Source organism: Pseudophryne corroboree, chromosome 2 (assembly GCF_028390025.1).
Source record: "Pseudophryne corroboree isolate aPseCor3 chromosome 2, aPseCor3.hap2, whole genome shotgun sequence".
NCBI classification, from domain to species: Eukaryota; Metazoa; Chordata; class Amphibia; order Anura; family Myobatrachidae; genus Pseudophryne; species Pseudophryne corroboree.
Window position 1 is genome coordinate 148,723,886 of NC_086445.1, and position 23,167 is coordinate 148,747,052.

At 42.1% G+C, this 23,167-nt stretch overlaps 1 protein-coding gene across 9 annotated transcripts in view; it reads left to right on the forward strand.

Annotated features, from left to right (window-relative positions):
• The window catches only part of NBEA (neurobeachin), a 1,049,301-nt gene that overhangs the window by 544,748 nt on the left and 481,386 nt on the right, over positions 1-23,167 (forward strand). For all 9 annotated transcript variants that reach the window (XM_063951811.1, XM_063951806.1, XM_063951798.1 and 6 more), the window contains one exon: positions 3,994-4,055. In XM_063951811.1, coding sequence (XP_063807881.1) covers positions 3,994-4,055 — 62 coding nt within the window. The remainder of the gene's footprint in view (positions 1-3,993; positions 4,056-23,167) is intronic.

Genomic DNA, 23,167 nt, shown 5'->3' on the forward strand with positions numbered 1-23,167 from the left:
CTTGCACCATGACAGTGAATGAAAGCAACACCGGAGTGGCTTGAATGAAGACAGCAGCTGTCTTTGATTGGTTCACTCACTCACAGCTCACTCACCTTACCCAGCTCTAGCCTTTCTTGCTCCGGCCTTTTTGAAAGTGTAGAAGGACCAAGGAGTATAGTTTCTAATGATTAGCTTTTCAAAGCACGACCCTCTATGAGGGCTAGATTTAAATGGGCCATATTAATACACTTAAAACAAGTCTGATTTTGTGTGTATTACTATTGTATAATACAGCATTCTAAGCTTCTTAGAATCAATAGCTTTGAAAAACTAATCTTTAGTAAATTTGCCCCTTAGGCCTTATACCCATTGACTTATTTTTACGTTTAAAATTGCACGTTCACTGTAAATGCACTGTATGCTTTCCCATTGCATGTACCCCCATTAAATGAACTAAAGTGATCCCAATGCATTCTGTAAATAGAATGTTACATCACCATTTGTAAATGCAAGTACCTGCAGCAGTGTGTATGTCGTCACTAGCATCAATGGCTTCTAGTGTCAGACTCGGTACGGTTCTAATAAAATGTAATCAATATAATCCCTTATCCAAAAAGCCTACTGGTTATAATAGCTAGTAGAGATGATTCAATTAAGTGTTGACCACAATGGATGATTCAAATAGGTTTATTTTTAGTACTTTGTTTTATCATATTTTTTTCTGTTTGTAGGGACCTCACATTTAAAGTGTATTATATATGCATTTTATACACATACACATGAAGCTTAACCAATGTGTGTGTATTTAAAATGTGCCTTTACACGCACGCAGTATGAAACATTTTTTACAGGGGAAGCTTACAGGCAAGTGCAGCCTCCACAAATTAGACCAATTTTAAAGTTTCTTTTTCTAAATTAATCCAAGCAAACAAAACATTATAATTTAACTTTCTGTGCTGGCCTCCCAATTGATTCCATTTGTGAGAAGGACTTCTGGTTGGTGCAGTGGGAAATCATTGGGAGTAAAATGTAGACAAACCTTGATAAAGACCAGACGGAATGACTGTGGTATCCTGCTAGACTCCTACACATATTGGAGCAATAAAAAGCAAAGCACATCAAAACCTTGCTCTTATTTCATAGGAAACTTTTCTACCCCTTTAACTTCTTCAACACCAGAGGGGAAACTCCAAAAATTGTAAGGCAGACCTCAGTGGAATAAAAAGGTTACATTCAATTTATATCTCTTTTGTGTTCAGTGAGACAGGAAATTTCTGCTAACTGTGGAAGCCATGTTTTAAATGAAAAACTAAAATAGAAAGACTGAAATTCATTTAGTTGGTTCTATCCTTATTTTCCATTAATAGGCCAGGAACAGGAATAATTAGCATATTTTAAGTGAAAGAAGGAAACCAAAAGGATATAAAATCCGGAGTCTACCCATAAATCAGTTCTCACAGACTTGCCGGGGTTAGGCCTTCACTGACCCTAGTTAAAGTTCTTAAATCCAAGGTCATAGTTGCTCTGTAATATTGTTTTCTTCTGATAACTAGGTACAAGGGGCTTTTAAAATGAATTCATACGTAAAGCGAGAAGTTGTGTAAAGCAGCGATTCTCAGTTTTGAAGTTAATTTGTTTTGGTAACGTAGATGACTACAATATTGTAAAGATTTTACTTTGAAGAGAACGCTCCCTCTCAAACAAATAATACAACTGATAACCTGCTTTGCTGCAGCCATTATTCATTTTCCATTTTTTTTTTATGGTGGAAATAAATTACAAAGACAACTACTTGATTTATATAAAAATGTCAAAAGCGGTATACTAAATAAAGGGGATTCTCTTAGCAGAGAAGACACAGAGGTCCTGATTCAGAGGTTGAGGAATTTAAATCTGAATATGTATCCTGATGGTTAGCAATGGCAGATGAAGATGGGAATCGCACGGAGATCCATGCAGTTCTGGTAGGCGTTCCTGTGGGGTGGCTTTAGTCAGTAGGGGTGCCATTGTCAGGGATTTCATTAGCACTCGCCTCTGAATAAGGCCCAGAGAGTGACTGACAGCTTTGCAGACTTGTTCTGTACAAACAGGGTGTTGATTTGTTTCTTGATACACAGCACAGTGCCAGTGATGTCACAGTAGCTCAAATCCGTGCATTCTCCGTACTTTTAATATGTGCCCATATATGTGATAAATAATATTTTAATGTTTTGGATGAAAAATATATTTATCCTGTGGCTTAACTTTTAAGCTGAAGAGGGCATGCTTAAACGTTTTACAGGCTGCTGTGGCATATAAAAAAAAAAAAGTTTATTTCCTAGATTTAGAAATGGCTTCTCTCCTCGCTTGCCCCGGTGATGTCATTTTCTCCCTGGCATACATCAATAAATCAGACTATGATCATGAGACAATTCATGGCAGCAACTACCATACAGAATTTTCTGAATATTTCCATTTTTTTTATTTTTATAAACATTTGTAAATGTTTGGGACTAACTTAAACATTTACATATAACCACCTGGAGTCCATAAGAGAGTGTAGATGGTAGTTTTTGTATGCCAGTAATACATGTAGATGACTTAAATCATCATTATTAAATAATCCCTTTCAATAATTTAGATGGACATTTACACACACCATGCATGTTGGTCTTACGAAACTGGAGATTTTGTGAGGTATATTTGTTCTCTCTGTAAGCCGTCAAACCATTCCGGTTGCAGCTTGCTGTGCCAGCATAGTGTGCATACATTTAACACCTCCTACCTGCATGAATGAGGTTGTATAAATGAACACTTAGAATACGTGAGTGCCTCAAATTGTTGTGAGTTCAGATGAATGTCATGGGTGGCTGAGGGTGTGCTCGTATGCTCTGCCTACCAAATAATGACTGACCACTCTGACTGTAGCAAATACAACTGGGTACCCATCCAGTTGGCGTTGTAGCCAAATAAGTCTCTGTGTGTTGCCACATGTGTGAGTAATTGTAATGCGTCACAAGCAGTAATTATCTTTCATTCAGTAGGCTCCAGTTTTGTATGTAATAGGCCTCTGATTCATTTCTTATACGTTTTAATCAAGATTAATTAGCAGGTATATTGATGTGAACCCTTGATGGCGTTATTCTCTATTCAGGATGGAAGAAACTTCCATTTCACTTAAAATGACACATCCGTATTAATATTCTGTCAAACATTTCTTACTTACAATGTAAGATTAGCACGGAAGTTTTCAGCTCTGTGCCCACAGAAAGACTGTTACTAGAACTCGCTGCCTGCTGTTTCTTATGTACTGCGCGTTGCCGTTAACACATTTAATACTCTTTTTTAAAAAGCCATCTCAGAAAATACTGCGTGATGCATTAAGCATGGTAAAATATTTTCAGAATATATTATTATTGGTGATAATATTGATCATTTCACATCATTAATATAAGCAAAAGAAATTGCATAATTTGAGGAACTTGGACTTTGTAATTATTGAAATCATTTACTTTGTGCCTGTCTTAAATAATTGCAGTTTCTCGACTAGAATTCTTTTCGCATACAATGCTTTTACTTTTTAACTGCTGTTCTCGAAATATTGCCATAATTATTCAACCTTTAGTAATTGCCAAAACATAATACGGACATCTTATATTGCTTTTAGGAAATTTGGTGAGGCAGAAAGTGATTTCGAAGAGTAGATATATCGCTATCAACTAACTACTTTGGGCATTTACTAAAATTGATGTGTTACTGGTTCAGCCTAGAAAATAAATATACTGTATTGTTATAAACAAAATGGCTGTCCCACCTCAAGGGTTGTCAGACTGCATGGTAGCCATTTTGCCTAGGGCTCTGTCTAATATCTTTTTCTGTTTAATAGTACTTTACTAAAGAAATAAGTTGAACTTATTAATAAGTTTTGTTTGTTTTTTTATAAGGAAATTACCAGACACTGATTAGCAAAATGCCATCTTCCATAAGTTCTGCTCTTAAATCATTCAATGTTAAATGTATTTTGTATTTTAGGCCTTGTGTGCATGAAGTCCAGTACATCCGTGGTGGAGCTGGTAATGCTGCTTTGCTCTCAGGTAATTATAATAAGCTATAAAATGACTCCAGAAATGAAATACGCTATTTTTGTTATGCAACGTTTTTTAGTGTTTTACATTGTATGAATCCCTACTCTTGCCTTCGATACCGTCTGTGTGATTACATTTTAGATCTGCTCCTACAGAGTATTGTAACATCCTTTTTTCACTAACACCACGGGGTAAATTTACTAAGGTGGGAGATTTTTAGAACTGGTGATGTTGCCCATGGCAACCAATCAGATTCTACTTACCATTTATCTAGCTGCTTCTAGCAGATAATAGATATGATCTGATTGGTTGCTATGGGCAACATCACCAGTTCTAAAAATCTCCCACCTTAGTAAATTTACCCCCACGTATACCACTTTGACGTAACCAAGTTGTATAAATACTATTATAATAGCTACTGTATTATGACTGGTGCTGTTTGTGTGCAAAGAAAGACTGGAACACAATCAGAGTGGCAGTGACACCAGTTCACCTGTGACTAGGAACTGTGTTCACGCAGTCTGTGTTGTCTGCAGGTTCCAGGCAGTGTGAACGTGCGCACCGGTAAACTCTGTGTACTCTGTCTGAAGTATTCATCGGGCTTGTCAGCACTAGTGTCACACGCACTCCCTAGTCATACAACTCCGGTCTTTTTTCTGATAAACGCTTTCCATCAGAGGACTGCTGTATGAATGAGGAGACCGTTCTACAACAGAGCTTGCATCCACAGTGTGACCTTTATTATAACGGAATCCCCATCTTAGAAACCTGTACAGGGTAATAGAGGCGCTGGGAATAAAGCATCTCTTGCACACTCTACTTTGCTTACGGCAGGACAGAATTAATACTAATAGATCTATGAAGACAATGTCATTGAGTTCCCGGGCTAAGCTCAGCTCAAAGGATAAATATAATAATAAGTAATGAACGTGAGGAAATAACAATGTCTGTTATCCAGTTTGTAAACAGAGGAGGCAGCTATTGCATAAATGTGTTTTCCCATTTATTTACATTAATACATATTCGATGTTAAGTAAAAATTATTTATTTTGATTCGATTCTCTTGAAGAGCGGTATGTGTTCTAGAAGGTCAAACACACTGCAGATGACGGGAAACAATTAATATAAAATACAATACTTGTGACCTGCTGGTGCAAGGGTCAGGTCACTCAGCAGCTGATTTATTTTTCATGTATATTAAGATAATCTCTCTTTCTCTGTTTCTAAATGCTTATCCGATTTTTATATTCTATTCTGGAGCCTTACACAAGCTAACAAATTCTTCCTTTATTTCTCATACATGCCAGCATTAATACGCATTAATTGCCCATTCCTCAAGCCTAGTAAACGCACTTTAACACTGACTTCCCAAAATGTAATGTAAGTGAATGGGTCTGTATACACGGTTTATGCCAGGCGTCGCCTTTGTATCAAACTCTAACTGCAGCTTTCACAGGAGTGCTCTCTCAGTACAATATAACAGGAGTGCTCTCTCGAACAATATAACAGGAGTGCTCTCTCGGTACAATATAACAGGAGTGCTCTCTCGGTACAATATAACAGGAGTGCTCTCTCGGTACAATATAACAGGAGTGCTCTCTCGGTACAATATAACAGGAGTGCTCTCTCGGTACAATATAACAGGAGTGCTCTCTCGGTACAATATAACAGGAGTGCTCTCTCGGTACAATATAACAGGAGTGCTCTCTCGGTACAATATAACAGGAGTGCTCTCTCGGTACAATATAACAGGAGTGCTCTCTCGGTACAATATAACAGGAGTGCTCTCTTAGTACAATATAACAGTAGTGCTCTCTCTGTACAATATAATGTAGATTACTAGGCGAGCGCATTAATTACTTATTACACCATTCTGCGGGATTATTTAAAAATATGCTCAGTTAAATCAAAGACTAGTACAAAATGCTTTCTCTACGTTTTTAATGTTTGGTGTCATTCAGTGCATAGGTATGAGCCATTTATACGCCGTAGTTTCATCATTCACCACACCCATCACTGGCTTTCCATGTCCCTGTGATGGGCTGCTCTGGAGTCCACTGTAAGATCTCTTTTATGTTTCAGCATACCATAAAAGATTCCTGACTGCGACCAGCTGGTGCTATTGGAACCACTGCATGCTTTAACTTGCACTTTTGCATTCATATCCTTGACCTTCGTTTTCTTTGCTCTATGCTTTGTTGACATTTCAACTGTTCTATTAAGGAGTATATTCAATAACTGTCGGAAGCTGCAATCTTGTCGGAAAGACAGCATCTTGCGACAGAAATAGGTCGGAAGAGGTTCCGACCTATTCATTAGAGGCAGTTTTTCCCCCAACAAGTCGGGAATTCCCGACTTGTCGGAAAACACGTGGATCGGCGGAATAGCCGCTGATCCGCTTGCTTCTGTTGGAAAAGGGTACAAGTCCGACAGGTTTTGTCCCCCTTTCCGACAAACTCAATCCGACTTGAAAACAAGTTGGATTGAGGTGAGGAGAAGGGCGGGATGAACTAACCTTTCTTGCCACGTTAACTGCTTTACTCTGCGCTCCCCTGATATTCTCCACAGTAACCTGCTGTCTCCACCTCCCCTTGCCCCCCCAGTTTTTACACATGCACAGCTAATGCAGCGGGACAGGTTAGCACATCCCGCGGGGAGCGTTGCGGCGGGAGTCTGAGGGAGCTAAGATCGGCGGCCGGCGGGGAGAGCTGGTGGCGGGGGAGCACCTTTCTCTCTCCCTGCAGCGTCTCCTCCTGCTGCCGCAGAAATGTCCCCCCCGCTGCCAGCTACCCCCGCCGGTCGCCGTTCTCAGCTCCGCCTGCCGCCGTTCCACTCACCTCCGCTTCCAGCCCCCGTTAATCCGCCGGCCGCCGCCATCTGAACCCCCCGGCCGTTGGCAGCAGCGGCAGGACAGGACCCTGTGTATGGCCAAATCCGACAGTCGTCCATTTAATAGGGGTTGTCGGATCCATTCCGACAACTGCATTTCGGAATGGATGCGACTCTTATTGAATATACCCCTAAGTAGGTAAGGTTTTGGATGTTTATTGAATGTGTTTTGTGTAATGAATAATCTTTGTAGAATTTCAAGTCTAATTGGCAGGTTATGGTATGGTCTATATAGTTTTTAGTTTTCTAGCTGCACACCATGGTAATAAACTAACAAGGTTTAGGAACATATGTCTATATTGGCACTAACTGAAGAACCACAATGATGAGACACAATGTCAAGAAGCCTGTTATAATCCTTATACAAGGTCATTAATTGTAATGTTTTCTGGGTACATAAAATAGTTGTACACTAGTGGGTAAGTACACAGTGTCTTTATAAAGAGTGATTTAATGAGAGATAAAGGGGGGTATCCAATTAGCCACAGTAATTTACCATGGCTAATTGGTTCGTGGGGCTATCCTATTTGCCCCAATAGCCCGCACTTATCTCCTGATGCCGGCACTTATCAGAGATGGTTTGGCATGCCTACGGCAGACAAAGACAAATCCCTGATAATTGGCTATTTCTTCTGCGATAAGTGCCATGAAAATACATAGATGCGGACACTCTGTATTTTCGTAAGATTTTTTTTTTTTTTTCACAATGTGATTGGATACCGCTGATTAAAAAAATCAGTGATAAAATTATTAAACAATGGGAACCCCCCCACACATTTTTTGCAACTGCGTCATTATTGTGGCTTATTGGATACCTCCCGAAATTCTAATGCTACACACATTAAAAGGTTGGTGGAGCTTATTGTATACAGTCTAAAGACATCTAAACTAAGCAAAAATCCCCTAATGACTTTCCAAATTTGTTTGGGTGGGAGGGGGGGAGATTTCTATGGCGAGGTTGGGGAATTAAAAATGAATTGAAATAGCCCAAAAAGTAATGATGGTTACACAAGATCTCAGGCTATTAAACATATTTTCATTTGCCTACACTAACAAATAATAAAACTTTTATTTTGATATTTTATCATTATACAAAAAACCTGAAATCTGTCTAAATTCTAATCCTTCATGCCAGTATGTCATCCAAAGCACAAATCTCATTATAACTCTATGGTGATTATATTGTTATCGGTATTTGAAGATTATTTGGCGTAACATTGTAATTTTCAGAAAAGCTTTTGGAGTGATTTGTGGATCTGAAACAGATTAAAATTATTACCAGGTACATCTGCTAGAAATTGCATAATCCTTACTTACCTGCTGTTTTCATGGCTTTGTCCCCTCCACTCTGTCTCATGGTCCATAAGGAAATAATTAGCTTCAGAGCTCCCTCCAGTTCTAGCCTGGATTAATATTGGTCAAAGGGAATTTAGAGAGAACTATATCCTTGGTAGGGATCCTCAATGGGGTTCTAACTTCAAACCCTCTCCTGCAGGGCACCTGCAAAATTCATTGCCTTGTTGTTACGTCCTGGGTTCAAGGAAAATTCCAAAAGAACCATTATGGCCTTCATCTTCATGTCATCCTGGTTGTTTTTTTTTCCTTTTTCATGTGCAGCTTTTGTTTTCGGGAGAGGAAAAAATATTCTATTGCCCTCTTCATCTTTCGGTGGTTCTGCCGCTTACGTGAATAATGCGCAATGTAACATGAGGTACTTGATGGCCTCATCATCTAATCAGAGGTCTAGCATTACTCATTTGCTGGCTCCAGCAATCCCTGCCATTAGTGGCCCCAGAGATGAAACTTTGCCTCTCGTATTGATTGAAGGAAAGAGTGAGAAATTTAAGCCCTATCACTGTTCCCTAACAACATTTAGCAGAACCTTATGTGCCATATCTGCTTAATGGCTTTCCATTCTACATTGCTTTGAAGGCACAAGAAAATGTCCAATGCTTTTTATTTTCCAAATCTTTCACTCTCGGTTATATACGATATCTAGCTGCGTATAGATGCACAAATGAAGCCCAGTTATTTGACACTTCTGTTTGCTCCTGATGCAAGGGTAAAAGGTTACAGACTGCAAAACACATATCCTGTTACACATATACTGTATTAAAATGGCTCTCAAAGCTTTTCATTTAAGACATGGTAATAGCAGAGGTAAATGAGATGAGATCATTTCAAAATATTCACCATGCTACTCTTATAAATTTTTTTATTTTTTATTTTTTAGTACATTTATAGTCCTACATTTTCAAATATGAGACAGAATGTCCTAAACTCAAAATGCTCCCTGCAGCATTAAAAAGACCATCACGTTAATACCTAAAGAAAAGTTTAATTGCTTTATGCCGCTAGAGTCGATGGGGGCAATTCTTCATCTTGGTTATTCAATTGGCTCCCAAAAAAATAAAAAATAAAAAAAATAAAAAAAATAAAAATATTTTATATATATATATATATATATATATATATATATATAAATATACTAGGTGATTCATCGCGCCCTACGGGCGCTCTTCACACCGTCGTAAGGGGCTACGCCCCTTTAACCCTTGCACACCCTTGTGGCGTGCAATGTTTTTATTACGTTACGTGTGTAAGCGGCACTGGTACAGGGGGCGTTGCGTCACTGGTACAGGGGGCGTAACGTGTGTAAGCGTTAGTGGTACAGGGGGCGTTACGTGTGTAAGCGTCACTGGTACAGGGGGCGTTACGTTACGTGTGTAAGCGTCACTGGTACAGGGAGCGTTACGTGTGTAAGCGGCACTGGTACAGGGGACGTTACGTGTGTAAGCGGCACTGGTACAGGGGGCGTTACGTGTGTAAGCGGCAGTGGTACAGGGGGCGTTACGTGTGTAAGCGTCAGTGGTACAGGGGGCGCGCTGTGATTAGGCTGGTTACCTGGTGTGGCTCAGTGGCAGGGGACGGAGCGTACGGGTTGTCCCTCGCGTTCTTTCGCTGTCCCGTTGGCGGCAGCGTCTACCTGTGTGAGTGGTGGGCTAGCAGGAGGCAGGCATTCCAGTGGCAGCTGCACGGACTGCCAATCACAGCGCGTCCTGGCGGCGTCTGGCCAATGGCGGGCGGAGTGTGTCGGGGGGGGCGACGGAGACTCAACAAATTGGGTGGCCGCATCGGAGTCTTAACCAATGGCTTGCAGAGGGGGGGGGACCGCATCAGGGTCGGAACCAATGGCTGGCGAGGGGGGGCGGAGCCTTAAGCTGGTGCTGCAGTCTCGGGGGGGGGGGGGGGGGGGGCGGAGCCGCGACGGCGGCCACGCTGATATAACCTGCGGTCAGTTATGTATCCTGCTCACATATATAAGGGCAGATTTCCTATGGCTATCTCCTATATATTAGCCCCCATCTCTATGGCTTGACTCCGCCCAGCGTTAGCAAATGAGGCACAAAGTCACGGATCTGGGCTAATATATAGGAGATGGGGGGGGGGGGGGGTAGATGTGTGTACAGTAGGTATATATATGTGTGTGGGGGGGGTAGATGTGTGTACAGCAGGTATATATATGTGTGTGTGGGGGGGGTAGATGTGTGTACAGCAGGTATATATATGTGTGTGGGGGGGTAGATGTGTGTACAGTAGGTGTATATATATGTGTGGGGGGTAGATGTGTGTACAGCACGTGTGTGTTTTTATATATATATATATATATATATATATGTATGTGTGTGTGTGTGTGTGTGGGGGGGGGGGGGGTAGATGTGTATACAGCAGGTATATATATGTGTGTGGGGGGTGTGTGTGTGTACAGCAGGTATATATATGTGTGTGTGGGGGGGGGGGGTAGGTGTGTGTACAGCAGGTGTGTGTGTGTATATATATATATGTGTGTGTGGGGGGGGGGGTGTACAGCAGGTATATATATATGTGTGTGGGGGGGGGGGGGTAGATGTGTGTACAGTAGGTATATATATGTGTGTGTGGGGGGGTAGATGTGTGTACAGCAGGTATATATATATATATATGTGTGTGTGGGGGGGTAGATGTGTGTACAGCAGGTATATATATGTGTGTGTGGGGGTAGATGTGTGTACAGTAGGTGTATATATATGTGTGTGGGGGGTAGATGTGTGTACAGCACGTGTGTGTTTTTATATATATATATATATATATGTGTGTGTGTGTGGGGGGGGGGGTAGATGTGTATACAGCAGGTATATATATGTGTGTGGGGGGGTGGGTGTGTGTACAGCAGGTATATATATGTGTGTGTGGGGGGGGGTAGGTGTGTGTACAGCAGGTGTGTGTGTGTGTGTGTGTGTGTATATATATATATATATATATATGTGTGTGTGGGGTGTGTGTGTGTGTACAGCAGGTATATATATATGTGTGTGGGGGGGGGGGGGGGTAGGTGTGTATATGTGTGTGTGTGGGGTGTGTGTGTGTACAGCAGGTATATACTGTATGTGTGTATGGAGGGAGTACATAGGGCATGTACAGGTATATACACATAGTGTGGGCCGGGGAGGGGAGGAGGTGCTGCAGCTGCTGTGTACTGCACTGGGTCACTTGCTTGTCTCCGTCTTCCGGCGGCGGCTCCCCGCTCTCATCCTACCCGGGCGGCTCCGTCCTCCGCTGCCGCCGCCTCACAGTGACTGGTCGAGCCTCTCGCAGCCGCGGCCTTTTACCCGTCCTCCTCCTCCAGGCAATCACACAGTTGCCAGCTGACTGCCGCCACGACCCGCCGACCGGCTCTCCACTGCCGCCGCCTCAAAGTGACTGGTCGAGCGTCTCGCAGCCGCGGCCCGTTACCTGTCCTCCTCCACCAGGCAATCACACAGTTGCCAGCTGACTGCCGCCACGACCCGCCGACCGGCTCTCCACTGCCGCCGCCTCACAGTGACTGGTCGAGCGTCTCGCAGCCGCGGCCCGTTACCCGTCCTCCTCCTCCAGGCAATCACACAGTGGCCGGTTGTCTGCTTTTTCCTCCTATTCCTCCTATATCTTAGGCCAAATCTGTGACTCCGCCCAGCATTGTGACTCCGCCCAGCGTTAGCAAATGAAGTACAAAGTCACAGATCTGGGCTAATATATAGGATATATATATATATATATATATATATATATATATATATATATATATATATATATAAAATACAGGTTGAGTATCCCATATCCAAATATTCCGAAATACGGAATATTCCGAAATACGGACTTTTTTGAGTGAGACTGAGATAGTGAAACCTTTGTTTTTTGGTGGCTCAATGTACACAAACTTTGTTTAATACTCAAAGTTATTAAAAATATTGTATTAAATGACTTTCAGGCTGTGTGTATAAGGTGTATATGAAACATAAATGAATTGTGTGTATGTACACACACTTTGTTTAATGCACAAAGTTATAAAAAATATTGGCTAAAATTACCTTCAGGCTGTGTGTATAAGGTGTATATGTAACATAAATGTATTCTGTGCTTAGATTTAGGTCCCATCACCATAATATCTCATTATGGTATGCAATTATTCCAAAATACGGAAAAATCCCATATCCAAAATACCTCTGGTCCCAAGCATTTTGGATAAGGGATACTCAACCTGTATAATATCATTTTTTAATGCATCAATCTCCACACAGTGCAGGCAGCCATTTTCTGGACTTACCAGTGTACTCTATGAGGCATGAACATGTAGGTAGAATGTAACCAGACGTTTATTTTAATTTATTTTTTTTACTATTGTTGCAGCATTCATTTTATTTTCATTAATACGGATAACACACAATGAGTGCGATTGGATTAGCTGATTCCATAGCACTCTTGCATTTTATATTTATGCACACAAACCGGCAATTATGACGGTGAAACATTGCTCATGTGTACTCACACCCCTGTCTTTAACCAAAATATCACATGCAAACATAACCCTTGAGGCTACTATAGAACCTTGCAGCTAATTGAACCACCCCCAGTGTATTTATATTACGCAGAATTGTGTTCTTCTCATTAAGGGTATAATCGTACAATGTGCAACTTTAAACCTTTAGTGATGGAATACAAGTTGGCCAGCCATAATGAATTCCATACAAGTTAATTTGTAATAAAAATATATCCCATACCAGATAGTCTATAAATAAACCAGCAGCTGTATATGTCTCTGATATATCTCCAAGACAGAGTTTCAGGCAAGGGATATATTTGATCAACTCCAGTTGAAGTTCTGGTTAACTGGACATTAAAAATGTGACTGTGGCTATACACACGAAAGCAGCTTAGCGTTTGGATTTGGATAATCAGTGACAGAATGCTGGTTTGTTTGAGAATGGGCATTAACATGAGCTAGACACGCATCATATTCACAAATGTTGATGATCTCCAGATAAGGTTTTTCTGCCGGTACTGTTTTCCTTTCAGCTTGAATTAATAAGTCTTTGATTGCATCAAAGAACATTTAGTCCTATTAAATACAATCTATTTCCTTCAGTCTTTTTTTTTTGTTTGTTTAATGCAAAAATTGATTTGGAAATGTATTTTAGTTGCTCAGCCAAAGCTTCGAAACTCTAGAGCAGTGGTTCTCAAACTCGGTCCTCAGGACCCCACACAGTGCATGTTTTGCAGGTAGCCCTGCAAGTGCACATGTGTATTAATTACTCACTGACACATTTTAAAAGGTCCACAAGTGGAGCTAATTATTTCACTTGTGATTCTGTGAGGAGACCTGCAAAACATGCACTGTGTGGGGTCCTGAGGACCGAGTTTGAGAACCTGTGCTCTAGAGCAAGCGAACACAACCAGTTGTATGCGTAACATCCAGGCTTGGTTTTCCAGCAGGTCATGGGTTCTGTGTTGTTTTTTTACGGCTACCAATACACATATCATTCTGCACACGTGTAAGAGCACATATGGCAAATCCAGTTATTGGTTTAGTGGGTAGAGCTTAATGTGCCCTGTGTTACCTGGCAGCCAATAACCACACAGGGTGACTGAATGTTCCTCTCTGACTGATTAAATATGTTTGGATCTTATTTTTGGAAACTGTTGCTTTGGAGGCTGCATATCTTCTCTGCCAGGGCGCTGGGGGTATTCGTCATGCAGCCCTGCAGCTGATGTGGAACTATACATCAAAGCATGCCCTGTCACAGTTGTAGCATGCCCTTATAGCACAACTGTGGCAGGGCATGCAGGGATGACTAGTTCCACAGGAGCAAATGGTAACGGGTGCCAGTGGTAGGATCCTGAGTAGAAACATGGTTCCAGGTTGCCACGTGGAAGGACCCTACTGGTGGAAGCAAAATACCCACCCACTGCGCAGTGGGTGGAGTCAGTTACAAGTGGTTGCTGATGGAAAGAGGGAATCCTCTTCTGGCCCAGGTTGTGAGAGGCCCAAAACCAATCTGATCGCGTGGCGTGGCCAGCGATGGCGCATGTGGTCACAGCATCCGACTTTGAATACAGGCGGATGTTGGCATAGGATGTTGGATCACTGGATGTGGCGAGAGTTGCAGCTGCATTCCGTGTGTGCAGTGTCTGTACAATTTGGCTTTCTCCATACAAGCAGTTGAGCAAGGTAATCTTGAATCATTCTGTGTGTAAAGAAATCCAGTTTTGTTCAAATGGTTCAATGAAAAATTCTAAACATATATTTTCAAGTGAAATTCCTAAACCCTCTGATGTAACGTTTTAGGGGTTGAGGGAATTATTTTCATTCTCCATCTAAATCTTTGCAGTCTGAAAACACATAATATGCATATGTTTTATTATTTTCCATACACATAGCATGGTGAGAAAAAAGGAAACCAGGTACGCTGATTTTCTAGCTTCCATTTAGATTGCTTGTAGCTACAGAGGATCATTGAGTTGACTTTTCATCATACACAGCAGATAACTGGGCTCAAATGCATTTGATGTTGATAATGGATTGGTCTGATAGAAGCGATTGTTGTAACAGCAGCTCATTTGTTCATCCGCTCGGATCTCTTACACTGACAGCCAGCATATTACATTAGATTTATTTGCTTACACTGGATTTCCAATGTCTTAGAGCAGACAGAGATCCATGGACATTTTCCCAATTTTTTTGTAAATTCTAAGCAGAGGAATTAGGTTACTGTATATGTGCGGAAAAGGATGAGGAAATGCCGAGTTTGTTTTTCTTTCATTTACTACACCAAATTAAATACTTTTATGCCCTTTACGATGGAAATTCCATGTTAACGACTGTAGATTAGCAAAAATGTCAGATTTTCTTTTCCTCCTTATCTGAGCTCCTGAATAAATGTACCATTGCCAGAGGCTTCGTTTCCAAGTATGGTCTAAATTTACATGAAATATCAGATTACGAGTGTCTGACGGTACATGTCATAGATAATTCAGTTCAGATGGTCAGCCTTTACAGGGTCCACAATCAGGACTCGCCCAATGGAAATCTAGGTGAATGAAAAATGTACTTTGTGTTTCAGAAGTCTTGTGCGGAGATTGCAGCCATCGCCCATAGTTTCCTTTTACGTTTGTGTGTCACGCCCCCCCCCACATTCTTAGAATTCAAAACTGATCCTTTGCTTCAGCAAGGTCCACCTTTAACAAGTGCGAGGGGTTCCTTTAACGTAGACTGGAAAGCATTAAGCAGAAATTATTTTTGTTGACTTTCAAATTACATTTTCCATAAGCAGAGTTTTGAAATGAAATCAGTACAGGTAATGGATATCACATTCCCTTGCAATCAGAGTTGCAGGTGATTGTAACTAATGTATATATATATATATATATATATATATATATATATATATATATATATATATGTATTTATTTATTTGGATACTGCCCATTAAATCCGTAAGGTCACTAGTACATAGTAATGCTGTGCACTCTTGTGATAGGTGCTTAACCAGCAAAATGGCCGCTTCTACTTTGTACAGTGTACAATAGCTGTGTTTTGAAAGCAAACAAGTAAAAGGTTCCCACACTGGATACTATACATAAGCAGCAATAGTTATAAAGCAGTAACATCAAGCCCTAATTGAAGTATACAACAGCTGAAAAAATACTGTATAATTACTGACATGTAAAGGTTTTATGATATCCCTAGAAAATGGTGGTGCACTCCTGGAGTATATAAATGGCGCTTGAGCAGACACAAAAAAAAGAAAGAATACTCATTTGAGGGGGACACAAGTATAATGTACAAAATTTAAAACTTTGCTTTTAATTTAAAATGCATATATATTAAAAAAAAAAAAAGACTGTTACGAGCAACATAAACAGATAGGTTCATGGATAGTCTCAAGTGTATTGTTCGTTACCAACGCCCCTGGAAACCTACCCCATTGACTCAAATCTGACTGAAGGAGTAATATTGTGTTTTTCCTCCTGACCTGCACATATATTGGTGATATTCAATATAGTGCAATGTTATATATGTAAACTATGAATCACAAAGTATATCTTAGGAATCATAAATAATACAAGGATACCACAAATTACATCTTACAATCAAAATTGTGTAATCATCACGTGTATCTGTGCATCAGAAATATATAACCTTGCAAGAAAAACAGAGATGGTATCCAGCTAACTGTGTGGACCACATTGTATATGTGTAAGATAAGTTAAAGTGGGGAAAAGAATTGTGCCAGTCGTTGCGGAGTTTCTACTTTCCCTCCTTTGCCTCAGGGCACTGAACGATGGATGAGAGCACTCCTTGCACCTATAACGAGTATGATTGGGATAGTCTGTATTTGCTATCAGCCAGGGTTAAATGGAACCTAATGGAAAGAGTTGCCCTGTTTCAGCGCTGATGAAAGTACAGCAATAGAGAGTGAATAAGGTTGGATACCTGTAAGTGAAGTGCGGTCAGTTGAGCTGTGGTATGGTATCTGGGTGCACTCCAAGGGGTCCTACAAAGCGCATGAGGAGCGTTTCACCTGCAACTGGCTTGTTCACCAGCTGTGTTTTTTTCAGGGGAGTGGACCAGCATCCGTCTCTGTAGTGCTCCCCACCCTTTTACCCTATTTAAAGAATTGCACCTGCACATGCTGGAAGATTCTTGCACTGTACCAGTGTCACGATCTCTCAGAAAATAATATTAGCAACATTTTTCCGGTGATTTCTTCAGATAAAATTGCCCCAGCACCATATTTCTATGGAAAGCACTCAGAATATGGTGCAGATAGTTACAGGGTCAGTTAGTTAAATGCAGATTGTATGATGCAGGACCCCCATGAAACAGGGACCAGTGTAGAACACATTATAGATACTCCAGCGGTTTACACATATACCTCTAAAATGCCCCAGATCTAAAGTAGAGGTTAATCCAACATAATGAGTTGTGTACTGCACATACCCATACATATATATGTATAAAAACCCATAATCTGATAAAACTTTACCTGCACACTACCTATATAGCTCAGTACGTTCTCTAGTCATGCTCTGGGTTGCTCCAAGCGGCTTCCTTTAATCTACTTTCAGGAAAGTGATTTGTCAGAAATCAGCTTGTTCCAATATTGCTCGCTTATTTTATATATATGGATGTGTATCTACCCCTAACGAATAGAATGTCAACGCCCCCTCTAGTATGGGAGATACCAGAGGCGGATTGGCCATAGTGTTTACAGGGAAGATCCCCGGTGGGCCGACGCACCCGCGGGGCCTGTTTTGTTTGAGGACATGTGCTCCTTTTTATAGACATAATGAATAAGATGCAAAATAATTTGCATATATGAAAATGACTTTGCCACTTAGCCTGTGATTGCAGATGATCTAGTGTACGCTCTGTCTGCCTGCTTGGCTGACATATAAGATTGAGTGAATAGTGATTGGGATACGGTTGGTGTAATAAGCAAGAAAATATATCTTTCTAAAGAATGATATAGTTTCCTAAATTCTGAAGGTGTATCATATAATGTGCTCATAACATGTAATTTTATTTCTTTTTAACTTCCCCCTTGATGTTGGACATCCCCACTATCTGGAAAGTCTTGGGGGGAAGGTGCTGCTGCCATGGCCCATGGCTAGACTTAACACTTCTGGTGCTGCTCATGTGGGGCCACTAGTACAAATTGTCCCAGGGCCGCTTTTTGTTCCCAATCCGCCCCTGGGAGATACCCATACCAGCACCTTCTGGTAATGTTTCTGTACATGACTGCCTGGAGAAGTATGACTATAAAGGCTGATCAGCGGTAGAACGTCGGCATTTAACCTTCTGCATATTAGTAAAACCGACGACGCATCACTTGCAGGTGTAGGTGGGTGTGAGTTTCCCAGCCTGTGTACTCCTTTATTGGTACTTTGTGTATATAAAGCAATTTACTGTATGTTCAGGTTTAGGGCTCCCTTTATTCCATGAAGATGTAATATTCTTGGCCGGACCTGTCTTTGTTCTCCCCAGTCTGTGTCTCTGATAATGTCCGTAGTGGTGGATTTTCAAAACAGGTCATGTAGAGATTGGTTTCACCCACCCCTCCCTGCTCTGATGACTAGCAGATCTAGTACTTTTTTCTAAAAAAAAAAAAAAAAACCCGTCTTCTCTCAGATAGTGTAGTTATTTATAATTGCTTCCAGGTGTTGCTCATATGGTTGCTTTAACCCCTTTGCTCCTATAGCAGTTTTATATTGTGTCGAATTCCTTATTGCAGGCAACGGCTGGCGAGATATAATGGCACGAAATGTACAATTCATGTTCACAAGCTTATATTGTCTTGGCATCTGTAAGTCAACTAAGTGTTCTCATACTGTATGACAAAATAGACTATAATCCAATAAAGGTGTACAATAAATTATTTGCAGACTTAGAATATTTATCACATTTATTTTGGTTTCAGACTTTATTCATTTAAACAAAACTCATTCCTTTTGAAACTGCAATAAGTAGAGAGTAATGTAATCTCATTCTGTACTTTACATAGCAGAGACATAAAGAGGCTCCAAGCAATAAGCCATTACACTAGTAGGATATTATTACTAGCCTGAGCAAAGTTTGCACCTAAATCCTTAGGAGTAATGTAGTTTTTATAGTAACCATAGAAACTGCGTTAACGTTTAAAAGCACTATGGGAGGTTCAGTTTCTCTGTCTGACCGTGGCCTGCTATGACTGTAGCTGTGCGTCTGAGAACGCAACCACTTGCTTTGACACACCTGCAACACACTCATAATACACTCTCATAATACACACTGAATGGACCATGTTTGCCTACACTACTTGCCACAGCCCAGGAACGCCCACCACTTTTCTGGTACCATCTGATCAGACGCAGCAGCACTCTGTGAAACACATGCACCCTAGGGGTTTTCAAAAGTTTGTGCGCAGTTTCTGATAATCGGTCCGCTATTTGAACATCAGCACTACGTGTGACTCCGAATCAGGCCCATGGAGTCATCAAGACGGAGAGCAATTCAGGAAACAATGGAAATATATTTGGGGTGCACAAGTCCATAAATTGTTATAGTAACACTCACCCTCCCTTTGGAGGAAATGAAGAACCAGCACTCACCAAGGTAAATTAAATAGAATTTTATTCAACACTTTCAACAGTTTATTGACCAGTTTTAATCGAGACCCTGATGTTCAATAAAATGCTACTTAATTTATCTTATATATAATGAGTTACTCTGCTCATCTACATCTATATTATTGATCATCATACCCGGTATTTTGGGTCCAGGATAGAATACGTACAAAGTCGCTCACAGTGATTTCATCGCGAAGTAATTTATAGTCAGGGACCTTTTGAGAGCAGTTATGGGGAGTGGCTGCAAAAATCGCAGGCTTTTGTGACTGTCGTCGGAGGATTACTCAGCATACAACTGTGAAAGATGGCACCAGTGTCTCAGTTCCTTCTGCATGACCATACGGTTACTCAGATTGACAGTTATGGAAGGACCTGCGATCACTGCTGTGTGCCTGTATGCAGATGCTGAGATTAGCGATGCCACCAGTGGGTATCTCCATACATTAGCAGGCTGTAGCATTAGTATATTCTTGCACATTTGCTGCGTGTAGGCTCACAGCTGCAATTGCACTGGCGTACATCTCTGAATTAGGCTCATAGTTCACTTGCATAAGGACATACACGGTATCTCCAATATCTGGCAGTGGGGACAAAGTTCCTTTGCTATGTAACCATGTCTGAGGTCCTGTAGACTCTTGGTAGCAAGATTTCACTTGGTTGGGATTTTTGTGTGCCCATTTATCAAACAGGCATAGTCTTCTCCTAGGCAAGGTACCTTCAGGCATAGACTTCTCCGAGGCGTGGTACTAACATGCTTAGACTTCTCCTAGGCGTGGTAGTAACATGCATAGTCTTCTCCTAGGCGTGGTATTAACAGGCATAGTCTTCTCCTAGGCGTGGTATTAACAGGCATAGACTTCTCCTAGGCGTGGTATTAACATGCATAGACTTCTCGTAGGCGTGGTATTAACGGTCGCAGTCTCCTCCTAGGCATGGTACTAACAGGCATAGTCTCCTCCTAGGCTTGGTACTAACATGCATAGACTTCTCGTAGGCATGGTACTAAAAGGCATAGACGTCTCCTAGGTGTGGTACGAACAGGCATAGACTTCTCCAGGGCAGGGTACTAGCAGACATAGACGTCTCCTAGGCATGGTACTAGCAGGCATAGACGTCTCCTAGGTGTGGTAGTAACAGGCATAGACTTCTCCAGGGCATGGTACTAGCAGACATAGACGTCTCCTAGGCATGGTACTAGCAGGCATAGACGTCTCCTAGGTGTGGTACTAACAGGCATAGACTTCTCCAGGGCATGGTACTAGCAGGCATGAAATTGATTACAAATTGTATGTTTAGAAATTCCAGCCTGGAAACAAATTGCTTCTTCCAGTAGGAGTACGTATCCTCAGGACACAAATTAAATATGGCTTAAGTTCATTTTCATGCTTTGAGTCACTGACAGCACTGGAATTAATGTGTATTTCTTTTGTATGGTAAGCCCAATATTGTGAGCTAACAGATGGCACAATGTTTTTGTTTTTCTCTAACGTCCTAAGTGGATGCTGGGGACTCCGTAAGGACCATGGGGAATAGCGGCTCCGCAGGAGACTGGGCACATCTAAAGAAAGCTTTAGGACTATCTGGTGTGCACTGGCTCCTCCCCCTATGACCCTCCTCCAAGCCTCAGTTAGATCTCTGTGCCCGAACGAGAAGGGTGCACACTAGGGGCTCTCCTGAGCTTCTTAGTGAAAGTTTTAGATTTAGTTTTTTTATTTTCAGTGAGACCTGCTGGCAACAGGCTCACTGCATCGAGGGACTAAGGGGAGAAGAAGCGAACTCACCTGCGTGCAGAGTGGATTGGGCTTCTTAGGCTACTGGACATTAGCTCCAGAGGGACGATCACAGGCCCAGCTTGGATGGGTCCCAGAGCCGCGCCGCCGGCCCCCTTACAGAGCCAGAAGGCAGAAGAGGTCCGGAAAATCGGCGGCAGAAGACGTCCTGTCTTCAACAAGGTAGCGCACAGCACTGCAGCTGTGCGCCATTGCTCTCAGCACACTTCACACTTCGGTCACTGAGGGTGCAGGGCGCTGGGGGGGGGCGCCCTGAGACGCAATAAAAACACCTTGGATGGCAAAAAAAACGCATCACATATAGCTCCTGGGCAATATGGATGCATTTAACCCCTGCCAGAATCCATAAAAAAAGCAGGAGAAAAGTCCGCAAAAAAGGGGCGGAGCCTATCTCCTCAGCACACTGGCGCCATTTTCCCTCACAGCTCCGTTGGAGGGAAGCTCCCTGTCTCTCCCCTGCAGTCACTACACTACAGAAAGGGTTAAAAAAAGAGAGGGGGGCACTAATTAGGCGCAGTATTAACTATACAGCAGCTATAAGGGGAAAAACACTTATATAAGGTTATCCCTGTATATATATAGCGCTCTGGTGTGTGCTGGCAAACTCTCCCTCTGTCTCCCCAAAGGGCTAGTGGGGTCCTGTCCTCTATCAGAGCATTCCCTGTGTGTGTGCTGTATGTCGGTACTTTTGTGTCGACATGTATGAGGAGAAAAATGATGTGGAGACGGAGCAGATTGCCTGTAATAGTGATGTCACCCCCTAGGGGGTCGACACCTGAGTGGATGAACTGTTGGAAGGAATTACGTGACAGTGTCAGCTCTGTATAAAAGACAGTGGTTGACATGAGACAGCCGGCTACTCAGCTTGTGCCTGTCCAGATGTCTCATAGGCCGTCAGGGGCTCTAAAGCGCCCGTTACCTCAGATGGCAGATATAGACGCCGACACGGATACTGACTCCAGTGTCGACGGTGAAGAGACGAATGTGACTTCCAGTAGGGCCACACGTTACATGAATGAGGCAATGAAAAATGTTTTTACACATTTCTGATAATACGAGTACCACCAAAAAAGGGGTATTGTGTTCGGTGAGGAAAAACTACCTGTAGTTTTCCTGAATCTGAGAAATTAAATGAAGTGTGTGATGATGCGTGGGTTTCCCCCGATAACAACGGATAATTTCTAAAATGTTATTGGCATTATATCCTTTCCCGCCAGAGGTTAGGGTGCGTTGGGAAACACCCCCTAGGGGGGATAAAGCGCTCACACGCTTGTAAGGGCTCTACCTTCGCCTGAGATGGCCGCCCTTAAGGATCCTGCTGATAGAAAGCAGGAGGGTATCCTAAAAGGTATTTACACACATACTGGTGTTATACTGCGACCAGCAATCGCCTCAGCCTGTATGTGCAGTGCTGGGTTGGCGTGGTCGGATTCCCTGACTGAAAATATTGATACCCTAGATAGGGACAGTATATTTTTGCCTATAGAGCATTTAAAAGATGCATTTTTATATATGCGTGATGCACAGCGGAATATTTGCCGACTGGCATCAAGTCTAAGCGCGTTGTCCATTTCTACCAGTAGAGGGTTATGGACACGTCAGTGGTCAGGTGATGCGTATTCCAAACGGCATTTGGAAGTATTGCTTTATTAAGGGAGGAGTTATTTGGGGTCGGTCTTTCAGACCTGGTGGCCATGGCAACAGCTGGAAATTCCACGTTTGTACCCCAGGTCGCCTCTCAACATGAGAAGACGCCGTATTATCAGGCGCAGTCTTTTCGTGGACAAGCGGGCAAAAGGTTCCTCATTTCTGCCCCGTGACAGAGGGAGAGGAAAAAGGCTGCAGAAATCAGCCAGTTCCCAGGAACAGAAACCCTCTCCCGCCTCTGCCAAGCCCTCAGTATACGCTGGGGCTTTACAAGCAGAATCAGGCACGGTGGGGGGCCCGTCTCAATGAATTTCAGCGCGCAGTGGGCTC